At 36.1% G+C, this 19,325-nt stretch overlaps 1 protein-coding gene across 1 annotated transcript in view; it reads right to left on the reverse strand.

Moving 5' to 3' along the window:
* GNAI1 (G protein subunit alpha i1) overlaps nucleotides 1-19,325 on the reverse strand; it is a 75,883-nt gene that overhangs the window by 23,493 nt on the left and 33,065 nt on the right. The window contains exons 2-3 of the mRNA XM_007536323.3: nucleotides 827-869; nucleotides 590-731 (exon numbers count right to left, since the gene is read on the reverse strand). Coding sequence (XP_007536385.1) covers nucleotides 590-731; nucleotides 827-869 — 185 coding nt within the window. The remainder of the gene's footprint in view (nucleotides 1-589; nucleotides 732-826; nucleotides 870-19,325) is intronic.

Genomic DNA, 19,325 nt, shown 5'->3' on the forward strand with positions numbered 1-19,325 from the left:
TTCTGGGTCCATTAGCAGTCCCCATTGTTGTCACCACCACCACCATCATCATCATATGATGACTATAACTAACAAGAGCATAACAAGTATTTATTTATTGAGCATATATCATGAAAAAAATACGCATAATATATTTGGTTTTTATTATGTTATCGCCCAACTTTATAAGGCAGATATTATTATAACCATCAAACTACAATAAGACACTTGTAGAGACATTAGATGATTTAAGAAAGTGACTAATATGAGGAAAGAAATAAATAAAAAAAATAAAGCAGAGTTCAGAAAATGCAGGCAGATTAATGCTAATGCAGTATTTTCCAGTCACTGAGGAATGGAGTATTTAGTAAACAATCATAATACAAGATATGATTGGGTTAAAAATATTCTTTGGTCCAGTCTATCAAAGGAAACAAAAATAAAGACTCAGGTAGATGACATTTTAGAAAAACAAGAACAGTTCTAGTAAGATACAAAATGTAATACTGGTTCTGAGAGGGTCAATAAGTCTATGTTACATACTACGGTATTACTATGTAAGTTATTCTCTTTACTCATCAGGCCTCCTCCCACCAATTTAATAACTTACCGCCCGAGCTGAGTCACCAAAGTCTATCTTCAACCTTCCCATAGCCCTAATGATAGCAATAATTGACTGGATAGTGTTGCTGTAGACCACTGCTTTGTATTGTTTGCATTCCTCTTCTGAATAACCTGCTTCGTGGATAATTCTAATGAGACAAAAGGGGAATAAAGCAAACTTACTTCCTTTGATGGAATGGTATACTTAAGCACTTAAAGGATTTAGTATCTTAAATTTACTTACTTCATTTGCTTCACAATTGTACTTTTCCCAGACTCACCAGCACCTAAAACATAAAATAAGTTATATTTAACAATAATTTATGTTATGCATATCCATCTTCCAACACACACATTTTTCCCACTAAGTCAAAGTTTGAGGGCAGAGTAGGTAGGCCCTTCATCTGAGAACCATGTTCAGGGTTCTTCACTCTGTGCTTTTTCATCATTCCTACCCACCTATATCAGAAGCCCATCCCCAAAAGTTATCATCATCTCCATATGTAGGGTCTCCAAACAATTTGAAGCCTAACAAAAAGATTACTAGTGAGACAGTCTTTTAGAATATTAGAGTCTGTTACCCTCCACATTTAATAGTAGCTTCTACCTTTACATAAAATTTGACCAAATACTTGCCATGCCCTTTCTGATTGTTAAACATTGAGAACATGAGAACATATGACACAAGACAAGGAAAATATTTGAAGCTATCCAATTGATTATATATTGCCTTTGGTCAAGACTACAAATCAGGTTGCTATTTATTTCCATTTAAGATAAAGGGTTTACCTGTGGAGAGCAATCTAGAGAACTCTCAGAAGGCTAGAAGTAGACCTATCCTATGATCCTGTAATTCCTCTCCTGGGGATATATCCTAAGGAACCAAACATACCTATCCCAAAAGATCTGTGTATATCTATGTTCATAGTAGCACAATTCGTAATAGCCAAAACCTGGAAGCAACCCAGGGGTCCAAAAACAGATGAGTGGTTGAGTAAGCTGTGGTATATTATATAGACAATAGAATCCTAATAGCTATTAGGAATGGTGAGTTCACCTTTTTTTACCCCATCTTGGATGGAGCTTGAAGGAATCATGCTAAGTGAGATAAATCGAAAGAGAATGAATATAGGATGATTCTACTCATAGACAGAACTTGAAAAATAATAACAGAAGGGAAAACACAGTTTGGGCAGAGTTTGGTGTATCACACCAAAGTAAAGGGTGGGGGGTGGTGTTCAGGTCCTGGCACATGATGGTAGAGGAGGATCTAGGTGGGGTTTAGAGTGTTATGTGAAAAACTAAGACACATGTACCAACTACTATATTTTACTATAGACTGTAAATCATTAATCTACCAATAAAGGGAAAAAAGACAAAAGGGTTTTATTTTCATTATTTGGCTCTATACCCCCATTTTCCTAGAGTTATTCCTCTACTGCTTTTTGCTCTGACATTACCAAACAACTGTGAGTTCCAAGAACCTATTGCTGATAACATCACAAACCTTCATTTGCTGTTTCCCTTACTGGTATCTATTTTGCCACCATGGTTAGTGATCCTCTTTAAAATATCAAACTTAAGTTTCTTCATCAACCCTCCCTGTGATCACTTCTACTTCTCAGTTTGTACATGTTTCTATTTCATTTCTCAGCATCTAGCTTGTACTATAGAAAGTCAGTCACAACCAAAAATATACTTGAATTTATTTAAACTCTGTGACTAATACAACAAGACAGTAGACTTCAGGACTCGACCCCCTTCAGCCATTTCCCCATTAGCTATACACATACACAGTACATATTAAAATTATTGAAGCTTCTGAAAACAGGTCATAGTTAAATGGCTTATCTGGAAATCAAGAGGGTGGAAAAAAAGCACATATTTTACTAATGATTTGATATTCAAGAAAATTTCACGATTTAAGTTAAAAAGTAGGCACTGAATAAACAATGAGGACTTTGTTCATTTACAGACAGACTTTTAGTCTTTCAGAGCATCTACTAATGTAAATAATTCCAAGATAAATAAAATAACCCCTTGTTTATTAATCAACAATAGTGTACATGGCCCTGTAAGAAATACAATTGCAAGCATTATGACTCACACACTTCTTTATTCAGGAGGATTAATTCTGGTGGATACACCAGAATAACAAACTTTAGACAGCTTCCAGCAGGGTTCTCTTGAAGAGGGTCTCTGGATTTCCAGAATCTTAGAAGTTAGTAGGCAGCTGCCATGCATGGTAATGGCATGGTCTGATTTCTAATTTCCATACACAGAGGTGGTGTTTCAATATTGACAGGGAGCTTCCACGAACTGCCAAACCATGGTCTATTTTATTAGTGAAATAATCTGATAGACTGGCAAAATAACTCACCTGAATAGTGTGCCCACTTTGTGCATGACTCAGATTTGAGCCCAGCCACAACCCTACCAAGGGAAGCTTCTATGCTGTGAGCCGGAATATGTCTCTGTTTCTCTGTGCCTCTCTATTTCTGTCTGAAAAAGGCAGCTTGGAGCAGAAGTACCTTGGTCATAACAACAAAAGAAACAACCTGACAATTCAAAAGGTCCAGAGAAAGGTAGACATGATAAAAGCAAGTGCGATTCAGAGCCATAAAAGGGTAAATGTCAGAATAAAATTGTTACCGGTTGAACTATGTGTTTAGGTGAGAATTTAAATTATTATTATTTAATTTAAATATTAATACGAAGAAATTTTTTCTTAGGTTAGACACTATCTTTAAATTCTAATTTACTTCCTAGCTCGTCTTAAAACTATCTGGGTCATAGGCCACTTATTTTACACTGTATATCTAGGCAATGACTTGCAGTTAAACAAATTAAAACAAATCTGAAACCTGTTTAACATCAGAGTGACTCAGAGAATGGTAGTTATTTAATTTCCAGCTAACATTTTCATACTAGTCTGTTGTTAAAGTTCAGGGGCTCCAGTAGGCCGGGCTAGCTTTGCGGTGGTGAACAGAGACAGAGACTCGAGGACACACGGCTGGGCTGAGAAGCTGCAGTTTAATCTTTATTCATGAATGGGCAAATGACCACACCATGTGCTTCTCCATCATTCTCTCTCCCAGGCTGCTGCTGGGACTCTACTGTGGTCATTTAATTAAAAACAGAAGGGGGAATTGTTGGTATGTTTCACATAGGTTTGTCCCCCTTCCCCCCAACTCTGAGATAATTGGTTTGGCCCTTGCTAGTTTCACGCCCCTCTTTCTCCCCGCCCCCTATGCTAAGGAAGTGCAGAGTCCCAGCAGCAGCCTGGGAGAGAGAATGATGGAGAAGCACATTGTGTGCTTCAGACTTTAAATGTAAGTTAATTTTATCTTTATGAGAATTACGTTGAAAATCTTTTTTCATTTAACTCTGTCTGGTAAGAATATAGCCTTAAAGTTATATTTTTAACCTTAAAGTTAATGTTACCAAACTTTAAACACACACATACACATGGTCTTCAATACACAAGGAGAGAAACTTTTGTTACAAAGACATGTCATTTCAAACACGAATTCAGATCTGTGCTGTCTTAGCTGTTCGGGGAGTGTGTTGTCCAGCGGTAGCCTCTTGGGCAGCTTCACTTCTAGGAATTGTAGGTTGCAATCTCTGCACAAATCTCTGCGTATTCTAGCTCGTCTGCCTTCAGACCCGAGCTGGAGATCTTGGCCAGGGGGCCCAGTTTCAGCAGGGAGCCCACGGTCTCCAGGTGGTCCAGGATCCATCCAGACTTCATAGCACGAGGGTGGGCGGGCCAGCCATGCAGAAGGCATGGGCCGAGGTGCCCCGGGGTGGCGGCCATGATAGGCCGCCGCGGCCCTGCCCCATTGCCCTGCCATGTCTGCTACCCTGCTCCCAGAGTCTAAGCAGCGTGGAGGGAGCCCACACCCAATGCCCCGTGCCACACAGCGGAAAGTCGGCTCATGCGGGCTGGCGTTGGGCGGAAACCACAGAGTGGTCCAGAGATAAATGTTCCAGAAACAGCGAAACAGTCTCGTGAAGAAAGGGCAGAGGCCTTTGGAGATCTCTTCACAAGCAGAAGAGAAGGCCATAGTACATAGGTAGCCAAATTGTCTTCACTTATCTGAGAGATGCGCAGGTCAGGTCCACGTGGGCGCCATTTGTTGTTAAAGTTCAATATCAATATATTTTAACTAAGTTGGTAAAAAAAAAAAAAAACCTGCGCACACCTAGGGTGTGTCTCCATCTTAAATGGGTGTAACAAAAGGTTAAAAAGACTTTGTTGATATGTAAAAGTCTCAAATTCCTTCTCAATTAAAAATGTTAGGCTGCTATGGTTATGCTAATAATTCTCATGCCTGAGGCTTTTTTCTTTCTATGGTTCATGTTTGCCTTTCCACATTCTATTGTTTGAACTTTAAATAGCCTTGGAATCGTGCTGGAAGGGACTTCCAATTGTAATAGAGTTATCAATTGTGATAAACTTCTAACCTGCTACAAGTTTTGTTTCATAGTAAGTAAATTGCAGCTGTCAAGCTCTCTACAGAAAAGCGGAAATCCGATGGCTGACATTCCCCATCGAGACAGACGTACAACTATTCACCCCCTGGCAATTCTTCGGTGGACATCTGCTTTGGACTTCTATCGGACTCACTGGTACACCTCGGACACTTTGCATAAAACTAGTGGCTTCCCTTTATGCTGCTGGGTTTCTCAAAGATTGACTGCAGCCATGCCTTGGGACTCTAGACCTCACCCTTCACCCATGCTAGAAAATGCCCATCCACACAAGTACGCCCCCCCCCAGAGGCAGGAAATGTTTTTTTTTTAAGCTGATAAAGTTTTGCCCACAGAGGCAAAAAATGGCCCCCGCAGGCCTTCCCTTGGCAGCACACTGGCTCTTGTTACTCGCTTACATGTTTCTCCATGTTTGTGCCAGTTTCTTTTTTGAAAATGCCTGTACGATATAGGTTTTTGTTCACCCCACACCCCGATACTGTGGTCATTTAGTTAAAAACAGAAGGGGGAATTGTTGGTATGTTTCATATTGGTTTGTCCCCCTTCCCCCAACTCTGAGAGAATTGGTTTGGCCCTTGCTAATTTCGTGCTCCTCTTTCTCCCTGCCCCGTATGCTAAGGACGTTCAGAGTCCCAGCAGCAGCTGCGGAGGAAGAATGATAGGGAAGCACATGGTGTGGTGATTTGCCCGTTCGTGAATAAAGATTAAACTGCTGCTTCTCAGCCCAGCCGTGTGTCCTTGAGTCTCTGTTTCTGTCTACCGCCGCGAAGCTACCCTGGCCTGCTGGAGTCTCCGAACCTTAACAACACTAGTCACAAAGTTACTCAGTGTCTAACAAACATTTTAAGGGCAGATACACTGAAAGAAAAAAAAAAAGTCTTTCAAAGTTAGCGATTTACATAGTTAAGTTTTCAATTCTCACTTTCCTGCAGATACTCCTACAAAGAACATTGCAAATGGCTCATGATGAGCAGGAAAGAATCACTGTTTCCCAATAAAAATGATTAGGAAAAAATCATTCTTTATAATCTCATTCAGTATAGTCATACTTGAAAAAGAAAGGGATTTGAGGAAGAGGTAATATTGCTAAAAATAAAAAATAAAAGTCAGGTACTGTAAATCAGGGAAAAGGATAAAATAAATTTCCCTAGTGACTCTCAGCTGGACAGGTTATTGCATTAAACCTAAATCTATGCTTAAAAGAGATAGAGCACTCTCAGGAGGAAAGAGGTCTGTGAGTATATGAGTATGTGTATGTGTATGTGTGTGTGGGCACGCATGCACCCTCTGTATTTCAGGGAAAGTCAAATCAAAAGACTCTGGGGAAGGAAGACAGGAAGAGGGGTTGAGAGAAGGGAGATCTTTCAGGCCCTTGTACAGAATGATGAACCTAATTTGGTGTATTACCCTGAAAGAGGGGAGGGAAAAGACCGGGGGATCGGAATCAGATGGGGGGCAAGGCTCTTGGTGCATGATGATGGAAAAGGACCTAGTTGGGGGAGAGAGTATTTTGTGGATTGTACCCATGTATGAACAAGTTCATTATAAACCATTAACCCCCCAAACAAAATGATAAAAAAGAAGTATGTAATATAGTCACGAAAGGGTAGTAGGTCCTGGTTAAAAAGTTATTGAAGGGGAATCCCCCTAAGGTCTGTCTTTAAGAAGGAAGTGGTTGATGTAGGGGGTGTGGGGGGGGAGCCTGTCAGAGAGCAAATGTTAACCACAGCAAGTATACAAAGTGGAGCTCTAAATGTGATGATAACCAGCAACATACATGGTGGGGTGGCAAAGGAGCATGGGTCGGGAAAAGGATCAAATTAGGATAAGGAAAGGGGAGGAGGAAAGAGAAATGGAAACAACAAATCAAGATTGAATCAAACTAACCCTTAGCTAGACTATAGTTTTTTTAAAACCATTATGTAACTCACCCTCAAAAGATAACAATAAAGCAATGTTAGTCCCTGATTTTGTTAATGATCACAATGAGATATTTTGTTATGATTGTTGAAATTATTTAAAAGATTAAAAAAAGTGAATTTCAGGAAACAAATTCTTGAGATTTTCTTCCAAGAAAATTATTTGTCCAGCTCTCTCTTTCTCTAAGGTCATGTTTTTATAATTTAATTCTTGATTTTAGAATTCTAAGCAGTGTCTAACATCAGACTGTACTATATCAACAGTACACTATAAAACAGTGACCTATTCAAGTTATCTGATGTGAATGCCCTGACATAAAACTCTACTTTCATAAAGTTTAAATTTTATGTAGAATTTAATTATTTTAATTTATTAAATTGAACTAAATTCTAAATTATAATTCAGTTAAAATCAGAACAAAGCCAAATAACAAGTATAGTATAAGGATTTTAAGTCGCTTCTGTTACAGTGTTTCTAAGAGATCAGCAAAATCAAAGTCCTTATTGAGATGAAAGCCAACACATAAGAAATTAAGAGTAAATATAAATTAAAACTAAGAAGGTTAAAGAATTCAGTTGAAAATAAGAGAAAATATCTTGCCCCTATCTTAGAGTAATTACTTTAGAAAAAAAAAAGTAAGTGCAGTGTGACCTTTGAACAAAATGATTTTGACCTGTTAGGTCATTTTATATCTGGACACAATACTTAACCACAGGAATTAATAGAATAAGACTTAATGGAAAAGAGTGCTTCTAAACTAGTTCCTGATGATGAAGACCTAGAAGAATGTTAGAAAATGGCATTACACAATCTGACAGAAGGTTTCTAATCAGTCAAGACTGCTGTTATACTTGTTTTAAAGCTTCTATGATACTAATGCTGAGATTAAAGCAAGAAATGGAAGAAGAGTTGGTCCTGTTTTTAGAAGAATGCAAAATAAACAAAAAGCATTCAGACAGAAATTACTGTATCTTTCTGTAAATTTACACTATATATGCCTATACACTTTCCCTTTCTACTTCTTTAATCTTGAGACCAGTCCTCTTAATGCTTCACAGCCTTATCAACATAAAGTCCTTTGAGATTAACTTCCACTTAATGAACAGTGGATACAAAATGTGCTAACTATGTTATCAGTAAGACTTTCAATTAACAGTAGATTATCAGTAGTTAAGTTTTGAGGAGTCAAAGTTACACAGGTTTCACACAAGTGTAAAAATCCAAGTTTGAACCTAGATACTTCATATGCCACAGTGATGCTCTGGCTTTATTTTATCTTGTGAGATAAATAAAAAAAAAAGAAGAAATTATACACAGACTTTTCTTTGGACTTCACAGAGAGTGATACCTCACAGATGCCTATGGGTCATCTGTACTTTGTTCTCTATGAAATGTGTGTAAATATACAATTACATATTTACATATTTGTATGTATAATTTACTGAAAATATAATGGTTTTGGGGGGTTTAGTTTTATGACCAGAATGTCTTTCTCAATGGTCTAAAAGTTATCTCTTTCAAAAATAAACATAAAAACAAACAGCATTTCATGTCTTGGCTTCTTTTCCTTTTTGTTGTTACTATAATTTTTTTATTACCACTAGGTTTATTGCTGGGCATCAGTGCCTGCAAGGTAAATCCATTGCTTCCAGCGGCCATTTTTCCCTTTCCGTGTGTGTGTGTGTGTGTGTGTGTGTGTGTGTGTGTACACTGTGTACACATTAGGGCAACAGAGAGGAAGAGAAAGAGAGGCAGGTATCTATCTGCAGACTCAACCAAGTGCCTGTCCCTCTCTCAGTTTCTGTGTGGTTGCCTATTTCTACTCTGGATAAAATGAATTAGCTAACCCTCAACTAATAAGTAAAATTAGGATTATCTATGTGTGATAGGCATTTTATTGAAAGACCAATGTTTCTCTTAATATACATATGGGATAAGTCCTATCAGCCTGTCTATAAAAGGGAGTGGAACTCCTTCCAGTCTTCATAACCTCTTAGTGGATTGCCTATGGTGCATACCACATTCTGGTTCAATATTCATTCAATGTTTTTCCCTCTATTAATTTAAGAAAATCAGAGAAAACTGGGAAATATTATGCATGTACAAATTATTGTATTTACTGTTGAATGTAAGACATTAATTCCCCAAAAAAGAAATTAAAAAAAAAAAAGAAAATCAGAGGTATTTCAATGACATAGTATGACTCAGCAGACTCAGAAAGTATCAGTATCTATATATAGAGAAAAGGATGATAGTACTGCTCAGCTCCAGCTTGTAGCAGTGGTGGGGACTGAACCTGGGACCTCAGAGCCTCAGACATGAAAGTCTTTTCATAACCATTATGTGATCCCTCCAGCCAAACAGGAGATTTTCACTGCAAACATAATTGAGGACAATTTCACCTTGACTTCCAAGTATAAGGGACAGTTATGTGGCTGCTTCTTGTCACATGGTCCACTAAAGGGTTTGATCTCCCCTGTGCCAAGTAGTGTTACTTTAATTATCCTAAGCTAATGAAGGAAAAACAAAGGAGGTTAATGATGGATGAATTTGCCCCTACTGAAGGTCAAATGCTAATTATTTCATACTTTATAAAAGCTAAAAAAGCTTAGACAGAGAAGGCAAAATTAGTCACGTAGGAATGCTAAATCCAAAAGAACTATAAATAAATATTTTGTGTCTAGCAGATCATTACTTACATCAAATTTTATGATTTCTTTTATTAGTTTAAATAATATCTATAAACATTAGATATTTTACTCCCAGTGAGTTATACACATTTATGAAAATAATTTAGAACCACAACAGGGAAGTTTTTTGTTTATCAGGGGATCATATACTATTTTTCTACACTGAAGTCTAATTTTTTGTTTGTTTTCTGCTCAGCAGTTTACTACTAGAGACCACTAAATCTCTAGCATACAGAAGTATTCTCAGACTTTCCTATGTCAATCTATAATTCTCCATACCCTTTTCACACTTCTGCAAGTTTGAACAAAAGGCTCCAAATGACATTGTTCTCATTCATTTATTTATTTATTTTTGTTTTTTTCTCTCTCTTGCTTTATTTTGAAGGAGTCTGAGTTTTACTATGCGTTTTCCCATTTTCTCCTCGTTTTCTTAAACTCCGCCTATGAGTGAGATTGTCTCAGCTACTTCTTATTTAATAATTTATCTGAGACAGAAATGGAGAGGGAATGGAGAGAGGGAGTGGAGAGAGAGAGAGAGAGAGAGAGAGAGGTGCAACACTACTTTATCTCTTGTGAAGTATTCCCTCTGCAGGTGGAGATCATGGGCTTGAAACTGGATCCTTGAGCACTGTAACATGTACCTTCAATCAGGCCCCTCTCAGCTATATCTTTAAGTTAGGTTCATACACAGAGATTAATATTTCTATCGGGAGATAGAAGTAACGTCTCATTTTGGACAAAAGAAATAACAATTTACTGTCTAAAATAATAAATAAAATAAATCCTCTAACACAAAGGTTGCCTTTTTACACTTCCACAAATAGTTTACTAAAAGATAGATTAGCACATCAAATTATGCATTTCCTATGGTAATATAACTTTGAAGCATATGAAAAATCCATTTTCATGTAATTACATGAGAAATGGAGAAACACTTTAATAGCACTTACTGTTTATTGTAGATAGTCTTCCTTGATTAGGTACTAAAATATAAAAAGAATACCTTAAAATTTGGTTATACTGAATTTCTATGAACTTCTCAGACATGGGTATTTTAAAATCCATTTATCTAGAGGTCTAATCTGTCCATCTCTTCATTCTTGTACTTGAAATGAATCTTTTACCCAAGTCTGACTTAATGATCAGAGTAGACTTTGGCTTACAATTTTTTTTTTGTTTTGTTTTGCCTCCAGGGTTATTGCTGGGGCTTGGTGACAGCACTATGAATCCACTGCTTCTGGTGGCTATTTATTCCATTGTATTAGATAGAACAGAGAAAAAATGAGAGAGGAGGGTGAGATAAAGAGAAAAAAAGGATAGACATCTGCAGCCCTGCTTCAGCACTCATGAAGCATCACCCCTGCAAGTGGGGAGCTGGGGACTCAAACTCGGACCTTTGTGTGGCTCCTTGCACATAGCACTTCTGACTTATGCATTTTCATTCTCTTCCCAGAATTACTTTTGCAAACTGTTTATAGTTATATCAATTCTTTCAATTAACCTTTTTAGCTTGATAGTCCAAAGATTCTAGGATTCCTACCCAATTATCTTTTACTCCCACCTCTCTCATATACCTGTAACTATTCTCTAACCTCTAGTTCAGGTGTGTGGCACTTTTTTTCTGTCAAGAGTTATTTGAATACATATGGCATAGTTCATGAGCCATACAAATCTGTTAATTTAAAACTCAGCACTTAATGTTGCTATGAAAAATGCTCTAAAATATAATGAATGTCAAGCTGCCTTGGCAATACCAAACCAAATGATTTTGTAGACCAGACATGGCTCATGGGCTGGATTTTTCCATCACTGGTATTATGTCTATAAGATCACTTTTCTATGATTGGCAAGGTATTTCACCTGGAAAGTGCCTGCTGTATTATGTGTTTGATCCAGGTTTGAGTACAGCCTTCTGGACACTGAGGGAAACAAAGTGCTAAGTTTTGTTGATTTCTCTTTTCTCTCTGTCTTTCTCTTTCCAAAAATAATGGTTGAGGGGCGAGGCGTTGGCTCACTAGTCAGAATGCACACATTACTATGCATAAAGGCTTGTGTTTAAGTCCCTGATGTGTAACTGTAGGAGGAAAACTTCACGATTGGTAGAGCAGTGCTGTATGTATCTCTCCTTTCTGTTTCTCCCTCTCTAATCCTCTATTGAAAAAAAAAAAGGAGGAATAAAAATGACTGACAGGAACTGTATAGTAATGCTGAGGACAGAGTGAATGATAACAAGTGTTGTTATCTCAGTTTTTATGAGGGGGAAGAACAAGTGGCAGGAAATGCTTTAGATAGTAGAGAAAGGAAAGAAGCCTTAGTGATTAAAACAGGCAGTCTGTGTACTGAAAATATCAACACCTGCTGACATATTTTAATAAGTCAAAGCATTCAGTAGCTCACTGAAGCACTAAATTAGTAAAAAATGAATAAATTAATGTAAATGGGGAAAAAGTAGAAAATAATAAAAGCGAACAGAAAAGTTAGCTGAACATTTTTTTTCAAGTATGTTTATCATTGGTCTGTTGATGTCTGAAGTAAACTCGTTAAAAGACTCTCCCAGGAAGGACAATTATTTTTTAAATTATATTTATTAATTTATTGGATAGAGACAGCCAGAAATTAAGAGGGGAGGAGGTGACAGGGAGGGAGCGAGACAGAGAGACACCTGCTTCACCACTTGTAAAGCTTTCCCCCTGCAGTGGCAGGCTGGGGCCTGGAACCTGGGTCCTTGTGCACTGTAATATGTGCACTCAGCAAGGTGCGCCACCACCCAGCCCTAAGACAATGATTCATTTTAACATTATAACAATGATTCAATTATAACATTATGTCCAGTGAGGTGTTGTAAAGAACTATAAACTACTTTGAGGGCTGAGGGAAGGAGGAATCATTAAAGAAGTAAAAGACTGGTGAAATAAATAGCTGATAAATAGTTGAGAGTCCTTTACAAGAAAGTGTACTAAGTGAAACAAATGCTGAATTAATGTAAGTAATAGAAATTACACAGATGTATATTTTTTTCAAAAATAATCTATTAATAATCTGTTCCTAGATTCTTTAACACCTGTCTCTATTACTACAATCCTTCCAGTCTGTTCTCTACTGTAGAAGGTATGTATAGTTTCATAAGACATTATATTTACATCATACAAATATAAGTTAAAAAGAAGGAAACTGCCTATTTACCATACATAATACTATATTGTACACTTAACATTTTGTTAATATGACAGTACTCCTGGTAGATGGTCTTACTGCAATGAGAGACTACAAGAGGGAGGGAAAGAAGAAAGCTAGGAAGAAAATGGGAACAGAATAGAATCTTGGATTGTATTACTCTAAATTATTAAAAATTATTTGCAGGGAATTGGCTCACTGGATAATCTTCTACTTTGCCACGTGGTAATGGCTGCAGTACATATGCTTCCTTTTACATATGAGCTAATTCAGAATAAGAACTAAATATTTACATTCTTATATACTCAGTACCTAGCACATTGCTTAGTGAAAAGTAATAAGTAAAGTCTATTTTTGTTAATGCACAAAACTACTATCTTTTATGACTTGACAAACATTATGCTAAACATTTTACAATTTTTTTCATCAGTGTTACTAAGCACTGTTTCACTGTCATGTTTTAGTACAGGTAGAAAAACTTAGGCTTAACAAAAATCATACAGATTTACTAGGAGATAATGGTTTTATATTTATTTATATTCTCTATCTTTAATTTTCAATAGAGTACAATGTAATGGAGGTCAAATGATATGATGCTGTCCACATAGTACAGCAAATATTACAGAAATACTTCATATATTTTCCTGAATATTTGTATTATACTATGATTTATTTCCAAAAAACTTTTGAAATATATGTCTTCTTAAGTATTATTTAGTGTTTCATATATATATATATATACATATATATATATATATATTTTAAAGCCTATGTTTCAGGATAATATAGTTAGGAGCACTAACTAGTATTGGAGTATCTGAAGGAGAAAATGATAGTAAAGGTATGGCCTATTTAGTTTCACAATAAACAGAAAAAAATGTTCTGCCAAACTCTAAAGATAAGCTGAAAAATAGACTAATTGGAAATAATTTAGCAAGCATCTTGTATCATTTAAATAACTGAAACAGTATATCAAGAATTATAGTTTATAAAAACCACTGAAATAGTCTTATTTCTACTGAGAATATCGTGCTAAACTGCATAGTCACTTTTCCATTAGCAGATTCAAAATGGAAATGTTAATAGTACTTAAATGACAGAAGAAAGACACAATAAGAATGACTCTAACACAAGGTGAGACTCTAGATATGAGGTGAGATTTGTGAAAAGACAAAATCACATAGCAAGAAAGGACTTGTAAAGGTCATGAAGCATCTTTGCTACCTTTTGGAAGCATATAAGATTACACCATGAGACATGAAAATCTGTTATTTTTAGTGACTTTAGAGGGGGAAAAAAATCCAACTTCCTACAAAATGTCACTCCAGAGATGAACAATATTTAGAATCATAAAATTCCTATTTATATTCAATATAAATCCTTCAGTAGTCAGCTTAAATCCATTTCCTTTTGTCTGGCCTTTGTGGAATATAAAAAACAGTTCCATTACCACACAACTACACATGTAAAGTCTTCAGCTTTCTTCTTTTGAGGGACAAATACACCTAGTTAGCTTCTTCTTGTGGGCTTAATTTTCTAACATTATAAATACTTTTCCCTCATGTCATGTCATTCCTATTAAAAGGCCAAATAAAGAAATAGGTACTAGTTTGGTGTTCCGACACCCCCCCCCCCCACTTCCTGGCTGGAAACAGGTATTAGTTTAATGCTAAGAAATATCAACCAATGATTGTTAAGTAATCATTCTTATTTTGTCTGGCCTTTGTGGAATATAAAAAACAGTTCCATTACCACACAACTACACCTGTAAAGTCTTCAGCTTTCTTCTTTTGAGGGACAAATACACCTAGTTAGCTTCTTCTTGTGGGCTTAATTTTCTAACATTATAAATACTTTTCCCTCATGTCATGTCATTCCTATTAAAAGGCCAAATAAAGAAATAGGTACTAGTTTGGTGTTCCGACACCCCCCCCCCCACTTCCTGGCTGGAAACAGGTATTAGTTTAATGCTAAGAAATATCAACCAATAATTGTTAAGTAATCATTCTTATTTCTTCAATTGTGTGCTTATTTTTAAAGGCAAGTAAAAAGAAAAAAAAAACTGAGACACTGTAGAAAAATGTCAAAGTATAGAAACAGTCTAGTGCACTGTACTAAAAAGGAGGAGGAAATTATGTAGGCTGGTAATCAATTTCTGAAGAACTTAAAGATCACTCATTAAAAAGTACATTGTGAGCACTCAGAAAAAAAAAAAGAAGAAAACACATGAGGAAGTGTAACCAACCTACCTGCAGTACAGTAAATGTGAATGCACAAAACCAACCTCTACACTTCAATAGCACACAGCGAGACTGTAAATTGTGGATGAACAATAAAGGGACATCTGGCTTCCCACCGTATTTCTTGGCTGACCAGTGTGATGTAGTTGCTGGAGCCAGGGTTCTATATGATAGGAGTCAAAAAAAGAGAAGTAGGAGAACAGATATGGGGAGTACCCAAGTCCATATGGCTTCACGGTCTGTCTTGATTTTATAAAGGGATTTGATTATATTTTTTCCCTAGCACCAATGGTGTGGTCCATAACCAATGGTAGACAGCCAGACTAAGATACTTGTAAAGGGTTATGTATTTTTATAGATTACTTCAAAAGTATAGTCACTAAAAAAAGCTCAGTTTTTTTTTTTTATGAAATGACTAGAGAAAAGGGGGGGGGCATTTAGAATATGTCCCAGGATGTTTATTCACTCAATATAACACATCACGATAAATTCACAATGACTTAACACTTTAGACCAAAGATAATAGTATATTAAAAAATCAGAAAGTGGGGGCCGGGCAGTGGTTAAGTGCACATAGAGCCAAGCACAGGGACCAGCTCAAGGACCCAGTTTGAGACCCCCCGGCTCCCCACCTATAGGGGATTTCTTCACAAGTGGTAAATTAGGTCTGCAGGTGTCTTTCTCTCACGCTCTTTGTCTTCCCCTCCTCTCTCAATTTCTCTCTGACCTATCCAACAATAACAATTTTTCAATTTCTCTCTGACCTATCCAACAATAACAAATGCAACAATGAAAAAAAGATGGCCACCAGTGTAGGCACCAAGCTCCAGCAATAAACCTGGAGGCAAAATTTAAAAAAAAAAGAGAAAATAAAGTGTTGATGAGGATGTAGAGAAAATGAACATCTGATACACTTTGGTAGAACTGTAAATTATTGCATCCTCTATAGGAAATGTTATGCCAGTATCTTTTTAAAAAGCAACTTCATATCCTAATGAATAAAACACACCCATCCAAAAAGATGTGTGCATACCTATGTTCATACTAGCACAATTTGTAGTAGCCAAAACCTGAAAGCAACCTAGGGTTCCAACAACAGAGGAGTGGCTAGGAAAGTTGTGGTATATATATAGAATGGAATACTACTCAGCCATTAAGAATGATGAATTCACCTTCTTCACCTCAACTTGGATGGAGCTTGAAGGAATAGTGTTAAGTGAGATATGCCTGAAAGAAAAAGAATGAATATGAGCTGATCTCACTCATGGACAGAAGTTAAGAAATAAGAATAGGAATAGGAAACACAAAGTAAAATTAGACCGAGTTTGGCATATTGCACCAAAGTAAAGGACTCTGGAGCACGGGGCTTTCAGGTGCATGATAGTGGAGAAGGACCTAGGCTAGTTTGGCATAAGTGAAAAATTTTATGCATGTACTAACAACTTTAATTACTGTATAACATTCATCCCCAATAAGAAATAAAAACTAAAATATATAATCCTGAAATACTAGTAACACACCCAAGCATTAATCTTAAAGTTATGAAATCGCTGTTTCAAAAGAATAGATGCATTCCTATGTTCAGAGCAGCAAAATTTGCAATATGTAAAACATGGAATCAATCTAAATGATCAATGACAGAAGACTAGACAATAAAAGAATTAGATATATAATTAATGAAATGCTACTCTAAAAATATGAAGCCATGCCTTCTGGGATAAAATGTATGAAGCCTCTTATCATTCTCCTGAAATTCTGTATTACTGTAAACCAGTGAATGAAATTACATTAAATTTATAATAAAATTACAAATAATATCATAATGGACTCTAGTTTATTTAAGTAGGTATCAAGCCTATTTAAACAATACTAACAATTTAAATAATATGAATCACTGTCAGTGTACAAATAATGTCCTATAAGACTTATATTTTGTCCATGGGGTGGACAAAAATACAGAAGAAAAAAATTAGAGTTAAATATTTCAAAATATAGTAATATGAGCTAGAACAAATTTTCTTCATAGGGCCACAGGGGCCAGGTGGTGGTGCCACTGCTTAGCTGAACATGTTGCAAGGTGAAAAGACCTAGGTTCAAGCCCCAAAACCCTACTTGTAAGGGAGAAAGTTTCATAAGTGGTGAAGCAGTGATGTAGGTGTCTTTCTATCTCCACCTGCCCTCTCAACTTCTCTGTCTCTATCCTAAATAAATAACAAAATTAAAAAGTTAAAAATTATCTTCATATATGCTGAAATCAATATAAAATATAGAACTCACACTAAAAATTTTCAAATATGTATTACTGGTTTGAAACTTGTGGTTATATATAAATTTTAATTGAATTATCAGAACAACAATGAAGACTCTGCTAAATGCAAAACAAAGTGATAGAGAACTTTCTCAAATAGACAATACTGTTAGAAAACATGTAGAAACCATGGAAGGTGTATGTTGTTCAAATGCCTATGAGTTTTGGAAATAAGTTTTGAGTTTACCCAAAGGAGGTCTACTAGAATGCTGAGATAAGTAAGAGTAATGTGTGAAAGAAATAACTTACAGAGTTTCAATAAAAGATTTAAGGATTCTGGGGAAGAAATAATTTTTTACCTAAACATATTTCAGATATTATACAAGAGAACTGACACATGTATTATGTCATAGAGACAAATGCGACCTAGATGTGCCAGCCTCCCTTAGGTGTCTCAGTCAGTAAACTCTATGTCTCCCTTGAGGCTGTATTTGGGAACACACCCTAAAACAAACCCAGTTTCACAAGTTATTTTAAAAAAAAACTTTGATAAAGTTATTGTTACTCAGGGGCTGGGTGGTGGTGCATCTGGTTGAGCACATGTTACAATGTGCAAGGACACAGGTTTGAGCCCCTGGTCCCCACCTGCAAGGGGAAAACTTCACTAGTGGTGAAGCAGTGTTGCAGGTGTCTCTGACTCTCCCTCTCTACCACCCCCTTCCCTCTCGATTTCTGGGCTGTCTCTATCCAATAAATAAAGATAATAAAAAAATTAAAGATATTGTTACTCACACATGTAACCAACTCTTCCTCCCGCTGTTTCTCTTCATCAAAAAAAAATCACACCAACTCTCCAAAATCATTTCTGTTTCAAAATCCATACACCATCACATCAAACCCTACTGTGTGTCTCCACAAGGATCATTTATATTTTTTTCCAGGTAAATTTCTTAGCTATCTCTCTCCCAACCTCAAGGAACTATTTAAAGAATCCACTTAACCCCTCCCCAACCATATCCCAACCCCCCAAAAAACTTGACATATAAGTGTATATATATATGTTTGAGAAGCATGAGAATAGTAGTTTATCTCATCAACAAAATGAATTTAGTAATACAAACTTCTTTAGCACTCTATTGTAGGGTTGAATAAAATACCTTGAAATATTGAGTGAACTACTTGATACAAGAGCACTCAATAATTAATAATTAATATAATTAATTATAATATAATTAATGAAATAAGTCAATATTTATAGCTCCCTTAGGACACTGTCAAGCAAACCATAAGTACATTATATGTTACCAAATAAGGTAACTGAGTACCTTTTTGGTGACTTTCAACTGTGAATTCCACTGTTCAACAGGAATGGTGCAGATTTCAAATACTTGAGTACAATGAGAGACTAAAAGATGACAAATTCTCTTTGTACTAAACTTTCTATTGTTCTGTGATTCAGAGTATTTTACATCATGGAGTTTTCACTTTAGAGTCAAACACAGCTATAACAAATAATGCCACAAATTAAATATTTTTTAAATTTAACTAAATAAGAACTCAGGTTTGTATTACAGAACCACAAAGCACTACTGAAAGCACAATGTTTAAATATAATTTTGTTCATATTAACATAAGCCAAAATTTTCACTGGAAGACCAACAGTAAATAGTTGATGCTCTTAAAGTCTTATCTTCTAAATCAATTTCATACAAGATTTCTCTTTATTCATGAAAGCTCTACTCAATTAACTTCTCAATTATACCTTAAAATAGCATGTTCTTGCACACCTAAGATCCAATGTCTTCAACATTAAACTTATCTTCAACTAAGTACCTTCATATAGTCACATTTTCTCCCATGATCTAGAACTGACCAGTAAAAAGTACTTAACAAACATGTCACAATCAAATGAAGAAATATTGCAGCCAAACTTTATAAATGGTAAAGTACTACATTAGTGATGCCAAAATCTGTAAC

The sequence above is a fragment of the Erinaceus europaeus genome, chromosome 8 (assembly GCF_950295315.1).
Source record: "Erinaceus europaeus chromosome 8, mEriEur2.1, whole genome shotgun sequence".
NCBI lineage: Eukaryota > Metazoa > Chordata > Mammalia > Eulipotyphla > Erinaceidae > Erinaceus > Erinaceus europaeus.